The following is a 17,436-nucleotide window of genomic DNA, read 5'->3' as shown; positions in this document are numbered from 1 at the left end:
AACTTTTACGGTTTTGATTGTGGTGATAGTTTCACGAGTGTATTCTTATCTACAAACTCAAGTTGTTTACATTAAATGTGTACAGCTTTTAGTACATACCTTAACTACTGCGCCACCAGGGTCCTGGCGGCGCAGTAGTTAAGAATCCGCATGCCGGGTTCGAGCCCTGGTCCGGGAAGATCCCACATGCCGTGGAGCAAATAAGCCCATGTGCCGCAACTACTGAGCCTGCACTCTAGAGCCCAAGAGCCACGACTACTGAGCCTGCGTCCCACAACTACAGAAGCCCGTGTGCCTAGAGCCCGTGCTCCGCAACAAACAGAAGCCACCGCAACGAGAAGCCTGTGCACCGCAGCGAAGACTAGCCCCCGCTCGCTGCAACTAGAGAAAGCCCGCACGCAGCAACAAAGACCCAACGCAGCCAAAAGTACATAAAAATAAAAAATTTTTTCAAAACAAAGATCAGGGCTTCCCAGGTGGCACAGTGGTTGAGGGTCCGCCTGCCGACGCAGGGGACACGGGTTCGTGTCCCGGTCCGGGAAGATCCCGCATGCCGCGGAGGGGCTGGGCCCGTGAGCCATGGCCGCTGAGCCAGCGCGTCTGGAGCCTGTGCTCCGCAACGGGAGAGGCCACAACAGTGAGAGGCCCGCGTACCGCCAAATAAATAAATAAATAAATTAATTTAATTTAATTTAATAAATGAAGATCATTTTTTAAACCTCAGTAGAATGGTTGGCATATAATAAATACTGAATAAAACAAGTTAATTATACTAAGATTGTTTTAATTTGATAACAGCTTTTATCTTCAGGAAGGAACTGCCACAAATATTTGACTATTAAGACAGAGCTTTACCTAAACATATATGAGTATTTTCCATTTACTCCTGAAATGAAAGCACAAGCATTAAAGGAATTTCATGGAACGTTTAGATAGGTCCGTTTTATGTTGCCAGGGGGGTGGTCTATTTGAGTGGTTTTTTTCTCTAGAATGCCTGAAATCAAAGGAAAATATTAACCTTAAAGGTGACTAATAGTTAAAGTTCCATTTTCGGGGTATCTTTTTTTCTCTAAAAATGAAGTACACGAGTATTCTGGCCCCCGGAGGACTTTAACAGTAGCTTTCTACCAACCACAGCCCCGGCTATTGGGCAGCACAGATACCGCGAGGTCTACGGGGCGGAGCCTTGGAGGGGGCGGGGCTTCGCGTGACATTTTGCGACTAGGATTCCACTGGCTTCACGGGCAACATCTTTCGCTGTCTGTTGCGTAGACGAATCGGCGTGACGAGCTGAAGATTCGAAGGCGCCAGGCCCAGCCCCGCGCCAGACGCCGTTCCCCTAGAAACCTGAACTGCAGGACCAACTGCAGGAGGCGGCCCCGGAGCTCCGAGGACTCGTCCCGTATCGCGCCGTCCTGCCGTCGCCGCATCGCGCCGCCCCGCCCCGGCTTGCCTCAGCCGTCGTCGAAACCCGTCACAGCGTGCAGGATCGAGCGCCTCCTCGCCCTCTGCCAGGCCCCGGGGGCGCCGTCCGTCGGTCGAGGTCATGGGCAAACGGCCCCGCAGGCCCAGTGCCTACCCTGCGGACTGGGGGGGACCGCAGACCGAAGGACCCGGCCCCGCCAAGCGCCGCCGAACGGAGGAGCCCGAGGACCCCGAGTCCGAGTCCGAGGCGGCGCCCAGCCTGGACAACCTGACGGGACCTCCGGCCGCGGACGCGCTCACTTCCGTAGTGGTCCTGCCCGCCGGCTGTGCCCTGCACCTGCCCCTAGATGGCGTCGACGTGCTGCTGGCGCCCAAGCCCACGTCCGTGCTGCAAGTGTCTCTCGGAGATCACATGCTCATGCTGGTCCCCGAGGCCCTCCTGGGCTGGGGCGTGGAAGGCCCGTGGGGACAGGGCCTGCAACGGGCCGCTTTCCTGAGCGCTCCAGGGGAGTACATGGCCCGGGAGCCGGGATTCTTCTGCGCAGCTGTCCCAGAGATCGCCCGCCAAGAAGAGGCCAACCAGGAGGAAGCAGACGCCGAGCTCCTGCCGCCTGGGATGGAGGCTGAAGCCGGCTCCGTCGCTGAGCTCCGCAGCCCCACCGCAAGGGTGTCGGGACCCAGCGCGCAGGGCTTTGTCCCAGAGCCCCGTCCTCGGGCGCCCAATCCTAGTCCAGAGAAACGCTCTCCTCACCACGACGACAACCTGCACTTGCACCTTCGGGAGCTCTCCCTCGACTCACCACTCCAACCTCTACCTCCCTCTCTGAGTCCGGGTCCTCACGAGCGCCCCCAACGCCCTTACCGTCCTAAGCGCGAGGCCCAGAGATGTCTGTTCCCGGAATGAACTGCACCGCGGGGTACACACACACACACACACACACACACACACACAGACACACACACACACACAAATTCTGGCTACCATCCTGGAGGCCCAATGGATTTCCCGGCGTCTTTTACACTGAATGTCCTACAACCTGGAAATTAAGCATCTCGTGGGCCAACAACTCCTTTTCCCCTCCAGACTGGCTATAGTAGCAGGAGAAGATGTCAGGAAAAGAAAGCAGACTCTAGACCTCATCTTTGAAATGGAAAATCCGCCCAGGGATACCGGACAATGTGTGTTCAGACGTCTGGACTTCTTTACAACATCATTCTCAGGCCTATCCATTCCCGCTCGTTTGCATTGGTTATTTTCTCTCAAATTCTTCTCTCTCCAGCACCATACCCTATTGCTACCCTATTTCTCCCCAAACCAATAAATAACTGGATTTCTCATGTTATATGTTTTCCCATGCATTTATGAAGATTTTTAGCCATGGCTTTTCTCTTTCTTGGTGTTTTGAGCTGCTCTCCTGGAAAGTTGCAAAATAGTATGATGGTTACTATACATAATTGTATGATGTTTGTTCATAGCTTCCTCTTAACCTGAGGAAGTTCTCTTCCAGTCAAGTTCACTTTTCATTATGAATAAATGCTGGATTTTATCAGATGTTTTCAGCATGTATTAGGATATGCATTTCCTTTTTAAATCTCTTCCTCCGGTTATTTTGACTCAGAGACTGATGTAAAATGTTTGCATTCCTGCTATTCCACATTATTCATACCTTTGACATTCTACCCCGAGTTTTTTCTTTTGTAAATCAAACCTCTAACTCTTAAAACATTAATTTAGGGGCCTCCCTGGTGGCGCAGTGGTTAAGAATCTGCCTGCTAATGCAGGGGACATGGGTTCGAGCCCTGGTCTGGGAAGATCCCACATGCCGTGGAGCAACTAAGCCCATGAGCCACAGCTGAAGCCCACGCACCTACAGCCCATGCTTCGCCACCAGAGAAGCCACTGCAGTGAGAAGCCCGTGCACCTCAACGAAGAGTAGCCCCCGCTCACCGCAACTAGAGAAAGCCCGTGCGCAGCAACGAAGACTCAACGCAGCCAAAAATAAATAAATAAAAATTAAAAAAAATAAAACATTAATTAATTACCATATTTCTTTCACATTTTTACAAAAGAAATAAAATCTACAGGTAAAGCTGAAAACAAGATGGTTTCAGTTTTTTTAAACATCAATACTATTTATATTCACCAACATGCTTCACCATTTCCTCTCTACCTTTTTATTCTTATATTCCACTCTCAAAGTCTAGCCTCAATTTTCTTCTTGCTGAAGAATATACTTTAATAGTTCTTTCCACTATACCCTATGTGTAGTAAATTATCTTGGTTTTGTAAATCTCAACATGTTTTGTGTAGTACACTCTCATAGTCTTGTATATCTGAAAACTTTTATTATGTATTCATTCCTAATTCTAAAGTGTTATTTAAGTACTTTAAAGACATTACTCCATTGTTCTGCCATTTTTTATTGTTGTTGCAGGCAAGAGGTCTCTGCCAATCAAGTTGTTGTTCCTTTTATATTTGACTCAGCTGTTCATTAGCACATTTTTAAATTTTATTTTATTTTTTAATTGAAGTATAGTTGATTTACATTGGTGTGTTACTTTGTGGTGTACAGCAAAGTTACATATTTTTTCCATATTCTTTTACATGGTTATGGTTTATTACAGGATATTGAATATAGTTCCCTGTGCTATACAGTAGGACCTTGTTGTTTATCTGTTTTACACTGAATACATGATAGTTTTATATCTGCTAATCCCAAACTCCTAATTTATCTCTCCCCCACCCTCTTTCCCCTTTGGTAAACATAAGGTTGTTTTCTATGTCTGTGAGTCTATTTCTGTTTTGTAAATAACTTCATTTGTGTCATATTTTAGATTCCACATATAAGTGATATCATATGATATTTATCTTTCTTTGACTTACTTCACTTAGTATGATAATCTCTAGGTCCATCCATGTTGCTACAAATGGCATCATCTCATTCTCATTTATGGCTGAGTAGTATTCCATTGTATAGGTATGCCACATCTTTTTATCCATTCATCTGTAGATAGACATTTAGGTTGCTTCCATGTCTTGGGGTTTTTTTTCATTCATTTATTTATTTATTTAATTTTTGGCTGTGTTGGGTTTTGTTGCTGCACGTGGGCTTTCTGTAGTTGCAGCGAGCGGGGGCTACTCTTCGTTGCAGTGTGCAGGCTTCTCATTACGGTGGCTTCTCTTGTTGCAGAGCACGGGCTCTAGGCACGCGGGCCTCAGTAATTGTGGCATGTGGGCTCAGTAGCTGTGGCTCGTGGGCTCTAGGCTAGCGGGCTTCAGTAGTTGTGGCACACGGGCTTAGTTGCTTGGTGGCATGTGGGGTCTTCCCAGCCCAGGGCTCAAACCTGTGTCCCCTGCACTGGCAGGCAGATTCTTAACCACTGCGCCACCAAGGAAGTCGCCAGTTGGCTATTTTAAATAGTGCTACTATGAACATTGGGGTGCATGTATCTTTTCAAATTAGAGTTTTCTCGGGATATTTGCCCAGGAGTGGGACTGCTGGACCATATAGCAACCCTTTTTAGTTTCTTAAGGAACCTCCATGCTGTTCTCCATAATGGCTGCACCAATTTACATTCCCTTCAACACTGTAGGAGAGTTCCCTTTTCTCCACACCCTCTCCAGCACTTATTATATGTGGACTTTTTAATGATGCTCATGCTGACCAGTGTGACGTGATACCTCATTGTAGTTTTGATTTGCATTTGTCTAGTAATTAGTGATGTTGAGCATATTTTCATGTGCTTTTTGGCCTTCCGTATGTCTTCTTTGGAGAAATGTCTATTTAGGTCTTCTGCCCATTTCTTTTTTTTTTTTTTTTTGCGGTATGCGGGCCTCTCACTGTTGTGGCCTCTCCCGTGGCGGAGCACAGGCTCCGGATGCGCAGGCTCAGCAGCCATGGCTCACGGGCCCAGCCGCTCCGTGGCATGTGGGATCTTCCCGGACCGGGGCACGAACCCGTGTCCCCTGCATCGGCAGGCGGACTCTCAACCACTGCGCCACCAGGGAAGCCCTACACTAAAGTCTTTAATGCATTGAGATGACTTTTGTGTGTGGTGTGAGATAGTGGTCTAGTTTCTTTTTTTTTTTTCTTAGCATGTGGCTGTCCAGTTTTCCCAACACCATTTTTTAATCTAAATTTATTTATTTATTTATTTTTGGCTGCGTTGGGTCTTCGTTGCAGTGCATGGGCTTCTCATTGCAGTGGCTTCTCTTGTTGCGGAGCACAGGCTCTAGGCACACGGGCTTTGGTAGTTGTGGCACAGGGGCTCAGTAGTTGTGGCTCGCGGGCTCTAGGGCACAGGCTCAGTAGTTGTGGCGCACGGGCTTAGTTGCTCCGTGGCGTGTGGGATCTTGCCAGACCAGGAATCGAACCCGTGTCCCCCTGCATTGGCAGACGGAGTTTTAACCACTGCACCACCAGGGAAGTTCCCCCGTCACCATTTATTGAAGAGACTGTCCTTTTCCATTGTACGCTCTTTGCTTCCTTGCCATGAATTCATTATCCATATATGTATGGGTTTACTCCCAGGTTCTCAGTTATGTTCCATTGACCTATGTATCTGCTTTTCTGCAAATATAATGCTGTTTTGATTATTGTAGCTTTATAATATAGTTTTAAATCAGAGAGTGTGATACCTCCAACTCTTTCTTTTTATCAGGATTGCTTTGGCTGTTCAGGGTCTCTTATGGTTTCATGTAAATCTAAGACTTTTTTATTCTATTTTTGCGAAAAATATCCTTGGGACTTTGATAGAGATTGCATTGAATCTGAAGATTGCTTTAGGTAATAGAGACATTTGAACGATGTTATTTCTTCCAATCCATGAGCACAGAACACTTTTCCACTTATTTGTCTCCTCAGGCAAGGGAAACACAAGCAAAAGTAAACAAATAGGATTACATCAAACTAAGAAGTTTCTGCACAGTAAAGGAAACCAGCAACAAAATGAACAGGGAACCTACCTAATGGAAGAAGATACTTGCAAATCATATATCCAGTCAGGGGTGAACATCCAAAATATAGAAAGAACTCACAACAACAACAACAAAAATAAAACAACCCCCAAATGGGTATAGGACACTTTCCAAAGAAGACATAGATGGCCAATAGACACATGAAAAGATGTTCAACGTCACAAATTATTAGAGAAATGCAAATCCAAACCACAAAAGTCTATTTCTCTTAAAGTCTATGTCTCATGTAAGTATTGCTCCCCAGCTTTCTTTTTATTTCCATTTGCATGGAGTATCTTTTTCCATCCCCTCACTTTCAGTCTATGTGTGTCTTTAGCTCCGAAGTGAGTCTCTTGTAGGCAGCATATATATGGGTCTTGTTTTTGTATCCATTCGGCCACTCTTTTTTTTTTTTCAAAACAAACAACTTTTTATTGAAGTATAGTTGATTTACAATGTTGTATTAGTTTCAGGTGTACAGCAAAGCGATCTATATATGTATATATTCTTTTTCAGATTCTTTTCCATTATAAGTTATTATATACAAAATATTGAATAGAGTTCCCTGTGCCATACAGTAGGTCCTCATTTATCTATCGCCCTATGTCTTTTGATTGGAGCATTTAGTCCATTTACTTTGAATAATTATTGATGTGTATGGTCTTATTGCCATTTTATTAATTGTTTTGACATTGTTTTGTAGTGCTTTTTTCCTCCTTTCTTCTTCTTTCATTCTTTTGTCTTGTGATTTGATGACTATCTTTAATGTCATGTTCAAATCCTTGCCTCTTTTTTCTGTGTGCATCTATTATAGATTTTTCTGTTTGTGTCTATCATGAAGTTTATATACAGTGATATCTTGTTATATGTGATTGTTTTAAGTTGCTGATCTCAAATCTCAAATGCATTTAACAACCCTACAATTGTACTCTCCTCCCCTTATGATTACTGTGTTTGACATCATATTTTACATCTAAGTATTTTGTGTATCCCCAAACTGCTTACTGTAGATACAGATGATATTACTACTTTTGGCTTTTAACCTTCCTACTAGCTTTGTACATGGTTGATTTTCTATCTTTACTGTATATTTTTTTAATCTGTCTCCTAAGGCAAAGGAAACAAAAGCCAAAATAAACAAATGGGACGTAATTAAACCTAATAGTTTTCACACAGCAAAGGAAACCATCAACAAAATGAAAAGACAACCTACTGAATGGGGGAAAATATTTGGGAATGAGATGACCAATAAGAGGTTAATATCCAAAATATATAAACAGCTCATACAACTCAATAGGAAAAAGCAAACCACCTGATTGAAAAACGGGCAGAAGGAACAGGATAGAAAGCCCAGAGATAAACCCACGCACATATGGTCACCTTATCTTTGATAAAGGAGGCAGGAATGTACAGTGGAGAAAGGACAGCCTCTTCAATAAGTGGTGCTGGGAAAACTGGACAGGTACATGTAAAAGTATGAGATTAGATCACTCCCGAACACCATACACAAAAATAAGCTCAAAATGGATTAAAGACCTAAATGTAACGCCAGAAACTATCAAACTCTTAGAGGAAAACATAGGCAGAACACTCTATGACATAAATCACAACAAGATCCTTTTGGACCCACCTCCTAGAGAAATGGAAATAAAAAACAAAGATAAACAAATGGGACCTAATGAAACTTCAAAGCTTTTGCACAGCAAAGGAAACCATAAGCAAGACCAAAGACAACCCTCGGAATGGGACAAAATATTTCCAAATGAAGCAACTGACAAAGGATTAATCTCCAAAATTTATAAGCAGCTCATGCAGCTCAGTAGCAAACAAACAAACAACCCAATCCAAAAATGGGCAGAAGACCTAAATAGACATTTCTCCAAAGAAGATATACAGACTCCCAACAAACACATGAAAGAACGCTCAACATCATTAACCATTAGAGAAATGCAAGTCAAAACTACAATGAGATATCATCTCACACCAGTCAGAATGGCCATCATCTAAAAGTCTAGAAACAATAAATGCTGGAGAGGGTGTGGAGAAAAGGGAACACTCTTGCACTGCTGGTGGGAATGTGAATTGGTACAGCCACTATGGGGAACAGTATGGAGGTTCCTTAAAAAACTACAAATAGAACTACCATGTGACCCAGCAATCCCACTACTGGGCATATACCCTGAGAAAACCATAATTCAAAAAGAGTCATGTACCAAAATGTTCATTGCAGCTCTATTCACAGTAGCCCGGAGCTGGAAACAACCTAAGTGTCCATCATTGGATGAATGGATAAAGAAGATGTGGCACAGATATACAATGGAATATTACTCAGCCATAAAAAGAAACGAAATTGAGCTATGTGTAATGAGGTGGATGGACCTAGAGTCTGTCATACAGAGTGAAGTCAGTCAGAAAGAGAAAGACAAATACCGTATGCTAACACATAGATATGGAATTTAAGGGAAAAAATGTCATGAAGAACCTAGGGGTAAGACAGGAATAAAGACACAGACCTACTAGAGAACGGACTTGAGGATATGGGGAGGGGCAAGGGTAAGCTCTGACAAAGCGAGAGAGAGGCATGGACATATATACACTACCAAATGTAAAACAGATAGCTACTGGGAAGCAGCCACATAGCACAGGGAGATCAGCTCAGTGCTTTGTGACCACCTAGAAGGGTGGGATAGGGAGGGTGGGAGGGAGGGAGACGCAAGAGGGAAGAGATATGGGAACATATGTATATGTATAACTGATTCACTGTGTTATAAGGCAGAAACTAACACACCATGGTAAAGCGATTATACTCCAATAAAGATGTAAAAAAAAAGTTTATACAACTCTCCTCAATACTCTGTAATAACGTATATGGGAACAGAATCTAAAAAACAGTGGATCTATGTATAACTGATTCACTTTGCTGTACACCTGAAACTAACACAACATTGTAAATCAACTACACTCCAATAAAAATCAATTAACAAAAATGGGCAGAAGAGGTGAACAGACATTTTTCCAAAGAAGACATAACAGTCGGGCAACAGGCACATGAAAAGATGCTCAACATCACTAACCGTCAGAGAAATACAAATCAAACCACCATGAGATACCACCTCACACCTGTAAGAACACCTAACATCAAAACGACCACAAATAACAAATGTTGGCTAGGTTGTGAAATAAAGGGGACCCCCGTACACTGTTGGTGGGAATGTGAATTGGTGCAGCCACTGTGGAAAACAGTGTGGAGGTTCCTCAAAAAACTAAATAGAATTACCATAGGATACAGCAATTCCACTCCTGGGTATACATCCAAAGAAAACAAAAACACTACTTTGAAAAGATACATGCAGCTGAATGTTCGTGGCAGCATTATTTATGACAGCCAAAATATGGAAACAACCTAAGTGTCCATCAACAGATGGACAGCTAAAGAAGATGTGATGTGATACATATATGCATGTGTGTGTCTGTGTGTATGTATATACTCAGCCATAAAAAAAGAGTGAAATTTTGTCATTTACAACAACATGGATAGACTTGTAGGGTATTATGCATAGTGAAATAAGTCAGACAGAGAAAGACAAATACTGTTATGTTATCACTTAAACATGGAATCCAGAAAATAAAACAAACTAGTGAATATAACGAAAAAGAAACAGATTCACAGATATAGAGAACAAACTCGTGGTTACAAGTGGGGAGAGGCAAGATGGGGTAAGAGATGAAGAGGTATAAACTACTATGTTTAAAGTAATTAAGCTACAAGGATATATTGTACAACACAGGGAATACAGCCAATATTTATTTTTTGGCCGTACCCCGCAGCACACGCGGATCTTAGTTCCCTGAACAGGGACTGAACCCGGGGCCCCTGCAGTGGAAGCATGGAGTCTTAACCACTGGACCGCCAGGCAAGGGTCCATAGCCAATATTTTATAATAACTATAAATGGAGTATAATCTTTAGGAATTGTTCATCATTATCTTGTACACCTGAAACGTAACACTGTAACTCCATTATACCTCAATTTTTAAAAAACTAAAATAAAAACCGACAATGACATATCACTTCATACCTGTTAGAATGGCTTTTATCAAAAGGCAAGAAATTAAAAGTGTTGGCGAGTACGTGGAGAAAAGTGAGCCCTCCTGCGGTGTCGGTGGGAATGTAAACTGGCACAGCCACTATGGAGAATGGTATGAAGATTCCTTAGAAATGCAGGAATAGAACTACCATATGATCCAGCTATCCCACTTCTGAGTATTTATCCAAAGTATATGAAAACACTAACTTGAAAACACTTATGCACCCCATGTTCATTGCAGCATTATTTACAATAGTCAAGGTATAGCAACAACCGCAGTGCCCATCAACCAATAAATGAATAAAGAAGAGGTGAAACACAATATATACAATATAGATACAGCCATAGGAAAAAAATAAAACCTGGCCATTTGCCACAGCATGGATGGACACTGAGAGTATTATGCTAAGTGAAAGAAGTCAGCTAGAGAAAGCCAAATACCATATGATTTCACATAGATATGGAATTTAAAAAAAAACATACAAAGTAAATGAACAAACCACACCAAACAAAAACAAACATGTAGATACAGAGAGCAGAGTAGTGGCTACCAGAGGGGAAAGGGTGAAATGGATAAAGAGGATCAACTCTGTGGTGACTATACAAACTAAATCTTTGTTGGTGAGCATGCTGTAGTGTGTACAGAAGTAGAAATATAATGTTGTCCATATGAAACTTATATAATGTTATAAACAAATGTTACCTCAATAAAAAATAATTTTTAAAAAAGATATACATATAGCAATGATTAAAATGACTCTTCGTGGAATTTAAGTTCCAGTTATGGAGGGAAGTGAAGAACTGATAGTTTAAGTTTCACTGAAAAGATGAATTTTTCCAGAAGGGCATAAGCATTGATGGAGTTTGGATATGTAAAGGGCTAAGCTAGAAAGTTAGGAGGTAGCCACTACTCTGAGAATAAATCTTTTAAATTGTGATTACAGAGGGGGTCACAATTTGGAGTAATTGTTACTGAGCCACGTTCATTTGCCTCACACACAGAAAGCCCAACTCTGAGATAGAGAGGTTTGCAGCAGAGAAAGGGTTTATTCACAAGGCAGTCAAGCAAGGAGAAAGGAGAACAAATCTCAAATCCATCTCCCCAAAGGCCAGGGGCTAGGGATATTTACTGGATAAAGAATTAGGGTGGCCTGAGGTGCAGGGAGTGTGGGGAAAGGTGAGTGGAAAGGAGAAAAAGATCGGGTCGGGACTTCCCTGGTGGCACAGTGGTTAAGAATCCGCCTACCAAAAAAAAAAAAAAAGAATCCGCCTACCAATGCAGGGGACATGGGTTCGAGCCCTGGTCTGGGAAGATCTCACATGCCTCGGAGCAACTAAGCCCTTGAGCCACAAGTACTGAGCCTGCACTCTAGAGCCTGCGTGCCACAACTACTGAGCCCGTGTGCCACAACTGCTGAAGCCCACGCTCCTAGTGTCCGTGTTCCACAACAAGAGAAGCCACCACAATGAGAGGCCTGCACACTGCAACGAAGAGAAGCCCCCGCTCACTGCAAACAGAGAAAGCCCGCACGCAGCAACGAAGACCCAACGCAGCCAAAAATAAATAAATTAAATAAATAAATACATTTTTAAAAAAAGATGTATCGTTATTCTCGGCAGGTGCAACTAAGCTACGTGCTTCTTCAGAGGATGCATGTTCAGAAAACGGCGACATTGGCATATTCTTAGGGTGGAGGTTTTGGCCCTCTGACATCAAATGGCCACCGATCAGACACTCTCGCATGCCCGAGGGGAGAGGCGGTTGTCCCAACCAGTCTTAACCAGCTGAAGTTCAAACTGGACAACTGACTCCAAGTTCCAAAAAAACAACTCGGGCAAACATCTTAAGACTCTTACATCAGAGGTACTTATCCATAGGGGTCGTGAAGAGGCCTTGTAGCTTACTCTTTAGGCTACATCATGCTTGGGGGATATGCAAGTTTTTGTAAAAACAGTTAAAGTGAGCTTGACCAGCGAAGGCAGTTTACAGTTTACTATTTACTAATTAAGTTATAGTCTAATGGATGTAACTGATGACTACCATATAAGTTTCATAATGACAAGGTAAAAGAGTATGAGTCAATGAGGTAGGAGGGAGGACAAAATTACTGAAGAGGAAGAGAACTGAGAAGCCAAGATGTGGGGGGAGGAGGGATCCATGACAATATTAAACTCACCACAAACTACAGCAGATGTGCAATGAGTGAGAATTACAGTGAATCAAGGGCGAAAGTCTTCAAAGACTGTGATAGAGACATTTGCTACACATACATTTGATAAGTGACTGGTAGTAGTATGACTGAACCCCAATGTCTTTAAACAATATTTTGTTTATTTACAGAATGTGGTAATACTATGAAGGCCATAGAGAGAGGGATGAGATAGAGAGTAAGTGAAGAAACCATTCCAAACAAAATGGTCAGAAATGCCCTTTTCAAGAAAGTGCCCTCAGAGTTGGTCTTTGAAGAACGAACCAGCACTGCAAAAAGTTGGAGGAAAAGTTGAAACCTAATTTTTTTAAGTAAAAAAAAACCAAGAAGATGGGAATATTTCAAAGAATTAAATATAATATTGGCTAATAAGCATGTGAAAAAAATGATCCACCTTGACTGGCAATCAGAAATGCAAAATGAAAACACAATGATATAGCATTTTACTACACCAGGTTGGAAAACAGTTAAGAGTCTATCAATAAGAAATGTTTACAAGGATGTAATGAAATGGAAACATACTCCGCTCACAGGAGTTTAAACTGTGAAAAATATTTTGGGGAAAAAAAAAGAGGAAGGCGTTACCTATTAACATTTTTTGAATCTTTTTTTTATAATTTTAAAATTTATTTATTTCTTTGTTTATTTATTTATCTATTTATTTATTTTTGGCTGTGTCTGGTCTTCGGTGCTGCATGCTGGCTTTTCTCTAGTTGAGGCCAGCAGGGGCTACTCTTGGTTGCAGTGCGCGGGCTTCTCATTGCAGTGGCTTCTCTTGTTGCAGAGCACAGGCTCTAGGCACAAGGGCTTCAGCCGTTGTGGCGCACGGGTTTTGCTGCTCTGCAGCATGTGGGGTCTTCCCAGATCAGGGATCAAACCCATGTCCCCTGCATTGGCAGGCAGATTCTTAACCACTGCGTCACCAGGGAAGTCCCTACCTATTAACTTGAAAAGACACACACAGGACCAATTATAGTAATTCACTCTTAGGTGTATGCAATAAATGTATGAGTTAAGAGTTCATGATTTAAAACCAGAGAAGTCTGCATTGGATGCCTATATCTAACACAAACGTGGTACATATTTAAGTTTTGAAACCTCACTTGACCACTCTGAGCTTCAGGTGTTGTGAAAAGTAAAAAAGGTCATTTTTTTTTCAGAGAGGGCAGGAAGACACTTTTGCAGGTCATAGATAACTTTTACGGTTTTGATTGTGGTGATAGTTTCACGAGTGTATTCTTATCTACAAACTCAAGTTGTTTACATTAAATGTGTACAGCTTTTAGTACATACCTTAACTACTGCGCCACCAGGGTCCTGGCGGCGCAGTAGTTAAGAATCCGCATGCCGGGTTCGAGCCCTGGTCCGGGAAGATCCCACATGCCGTGGAGCAAATAAGCCCATGTGCCGCAACTACTGAGCCTGCACTCTAGAGCCCAAGAGCCACGACTACTGAGCCTGCGTCCCACAACTACAGAAGCCCGTGTGCCTAGAGCCCGTGCTCCGCAACAAACAGAAGCCACCGCAACGAGAAGCCTGTGCACCGCAGCGAAGACTAGCCCCCGCTCGCTGCAACTAGAGAAAGCCCGCACGCAGCAACAAAGACCCAACGCAGCCAAAAGTACATAAAAATAAAAAATTTTTTCAAAACAAAGATCAGGGCTTCCCAGGTGGCACAGTGGTTGAGGGTCCGCCTGCCGACGCAGGGGACACGGGTTCGTGTCCCGGTCCGGGAAGATCCCGCATGCCGCGGAGGGGCTGGGCCCGTGAGCCATGGCCGCTGAGCCAGCGCGTCTGGAGCCTGTGCTCCGCAACGGGAGAGGCCACAACAGTGAGAGGCCCGCGTACCGCCAAATAAATAAATAAATAAATTAATTTAATTTAATTTAATAAATGAAGATCATTTTTTAAACCTCAGTAGAATGGTTGGCATATAATAAATACTGAATAAAACAAGTTAATTATACTAAGATTGTTTTAATTTGATAACAGCTTTTATCTTCAGGAAGGAACTGCCACAAATATTTGACTATTAAGACAGAGCTTTACCTAAACATATATGAGTATTTTCCATTTACTCCTGAAATGAAAGCACAAGCATTAAAGGAATTTCATGGAACGTTTAGATAGGTCCGTTTTATGTTGCCAGGGGGGTGGTCTATTTGAGTGGTTTTTTTCTCTAGAATGCCTGAAATCAAAGGAAAATATTAACCTTAAAGGTGACTAATAGTTAAAGTTCCATTTTCGGGGTATCTTTTTTTCTCTAAAAATGAAGTACACGAGTATTCTGGCCCCCGGAGGACTTTAACAGTAGCTTTCTACCAACCACAGCCCCGGCTATTGGGCAGCACAGATACCGCGAGGTCTACGGGGCGGAGCCTTGGAGGGGGCGGGGCTTCGCGTGACATTTTGCGACTAGGATTCCACTGGCTTCACGGGCAACATCTTTCGCTGTCTGTTGCGTAGACGAATCGGCGTGACGAGCTGAAGATTCGAAGGCGCCAGGCCCAGCCCCGCGCCAGACGCCGTTCCCCTAGAAACCTGAACTGCAGGACCAACTGCAGGAGGCGGCCCCGGAGCTCCGAGGACTCGTCCCGTATCGCGCCGTCCTGCCGTCGCCGCATCGCGCCGCCCCGCCCCGGCTTGCCTCAGCCGTCGTCGAAACCCGTCACAGCGTGCAGGATCGAGCGCCTCCTCGCCCTCTGCCAGGCCCCGGGGGCGCCGTCCGTCGGTCGAGGTCATGGGCAAACGGCCCCGCAGGCCCAGTGCCTACCCTGCGGACTGGGGGGGACCGCAGACCGAAGGACCCGGCCCCGCCAAGCGCCGCCGAACGGAGGAGCCCGAGGACCCCGAGTCCGAGTCCGAGGCGGCGCCCAGCCTGGACAACCTGACGGGACCTCCGGCCGCGGACGCGCTCACTTCCGTAGTGGTCCTGCCCGCCGGCTGTGCCCTGCACCTGCCCCTAGATGGCGTCGACGTGCTGCTGGCGCCCAAGCCCACGTCCGTGCTGCAAGTGTCTCTCGGAGATCACATGCTCATGCTGGTCCCCGAGGCCCTCCTGGGCTGGGGCGTGGAAGGCCCGTGGGGACAGGGCCTGCAACGGGCCGCTTTCCTGAGCGCTCCAGGGGAGTACATGGCCCGGGAGCCGGGATTCTTCTGCGCAGCTGTCCCAGAGATCGCCCGCCAAGAAGAGGCCAACCAGGAGGAAGCAGACGCCGAGCTCCTGCCGCCTGGGATGGAGGCTGAAACCGGCTCCGTCGCTGAGCTCCGCAGCCCCACCGCAAGGGTGTCGGGACCCAGCGCGCAGGGCTTTGTCCCAGAGCCCCGTCCTCGGGCGCCCAATCCTAGTCCAGAGAAACGCTCTCCTCACCACGACGACAACCTGCACTTGCACCTTCGGGAGCTCTCCCTCGACTCACCACTCCAACCTCTACCTTCCTCTCCGAGTCCGGGTCCTCACGAGCGCCCCCAACGCCCTTACCGTCCTAAGCGCGAGGCCCAGAGATGTCTGTTCCCGGAATGAACTGCACCCCGGGGTACACACACACACACACACACACACACACAGACACACACACACACACAAATTCTGGCTACCATCCTGGAGGCCCAATGGATTTCCCGGCGTCTTTTACACTGAATGTCCTACAACCTGGAAATTAAGCATCTCGTGGGCCAACAACTCCTTTTCCCCTCCAGACTGGCTATAGTAGCAGGAGAAGATGTCAGGAAAAGAAAGCAGACTCTAGACCTCATCTTTGAAATGGAAAATCCGCCCAGGGATACCGGACAATGTGTGTTCAGACGTCTGGACTTCTTTACAACATCATTCTCAGGCCTATCCATTCCCGCTCGTTTGCATTGGTTATTTTCTCTCAAATTCTTCTCTCTCCAGCACCATACCCTATTGCTACCCTATTTCTCCCCAAACCAATAAATAACTGGATTTCTCATGTTATATGTTTTCCCATGCATTTATGAAGATTTTTAGCCATGGCTTTTCTCTTTCTTGGTGTTTTGAGCTGCTCTCCTGGAAAGTTGCAAAATAGTATGATGGTTACTATACATAATTGTATGATGTTTGTTCATAGCTTCCTCTTAACCTGAGGAAGTTCTCTTCCAGTCAAGTTCACTTTTCATTATGAATAAATGCTGGATTTTATCAGATGTTTTCAGCATGTATTAGGATATGCATTTCCTTTTTAAATCTCTTCCTCCGGTTATTTTGACTCAGAGACTGATGTAAAATGTTTGCATTCCTGCTATTCCACATTATTCATACCTTTGAAATTCTACCCCGAGTTTTTTCTTTTGTAAATCAAACCTCTAACTCTTAAAACATTAATTTAGGGGCCTCCCTGGTGGCGCAGTGGTTAAGAATCTGCCTGCTAATGCAGGGGACATGGGTTCGAGCCCTGGTCTGGGAAGATCCCACATGCCGTGGAGCAACTAAGCCCATGAGCCACAGCTGAAGCCCACGCACCTACAGCCCATGCTTCGCCACCAGAGAAGCCACTGCAGTGAGAAGCCCGTGCACCTCAACGAAGAGTAGCCCCCGCTCACCGCAACTAGAGAAAGCCCGTGTGCAGCAACGAAGACTCAACGCAGCCAAAAATAAATAAATAAAAATTAAAAAAAATAAAACATTAATTAATTACCATATTTCTTTCACATTTTTACAAAAGAAATAAAATCTACAGGTAAAGCTGAAAACAAGATGGTTTCAGTTTTTTTAAACATCAATACTATTTATATTC

The 17,436-nt window shown here is 44.5% G+C and overlaps 2 protein-coding genes across 2 annotated transcripts; both read left to right on the top strand.

Moving 5' to 3' along the window:
• Positions 1 to 1,546: 1,546 nt before the first annotated feature.
• On the top strand, positions 1,547 to 2,329 carry LOC309806584 (proline-rich protein 23C-like; the record flags this gene model as incomplete). The annotated part of the gene is made up of 1 exon (XM_082625469.1): positions 1,547 to 2,329. The coding sequence occupies one exon, from the start codon at positions 1,547 to 1,549 to the stop codon at positions 2,327 to 2,329; it is 783 nt and encodes a 260-aa protein (XP_082481595.1).
• A 13,090-nt stretch (positions 2,330 to 15,419) lies between these two features.
• On the top strand, positions 15,420 to 16,202 carry LOC309806599 (proline-rich protein 23C-like; the record flags this gene model as incomplete). Its single annotated transcript, XM_082625485.1, has 1 exon — positions 15,420 to 16,202. The coding sequence occupies one exon, from the start codon at positions 15,420 to 15,422 to the stop codon at positions 16,200 to 16,202; it is 783 nt and encodes a 260-aa protein (XP_082481611.1).
• Positions 16,203 to 17,436: the final 1,234 nt, after the last annotated feature.

The sequence above is a fragment of the Mesoplodon mirus genome, assembly GCF_964341445.2.
Source record: "Mesoplodon mirus genome assembly, chromosome: 6".
Lineage (NCBI taxonomy): Eukaryota > Metazoa > Chordata > Mammalia > Artiodactyla > Ziphiidae > Mesoplodon > Mesoplodon mirus.
This window is presented reverse-complemented; position numbering and strand designations above follow the sequence as displayed.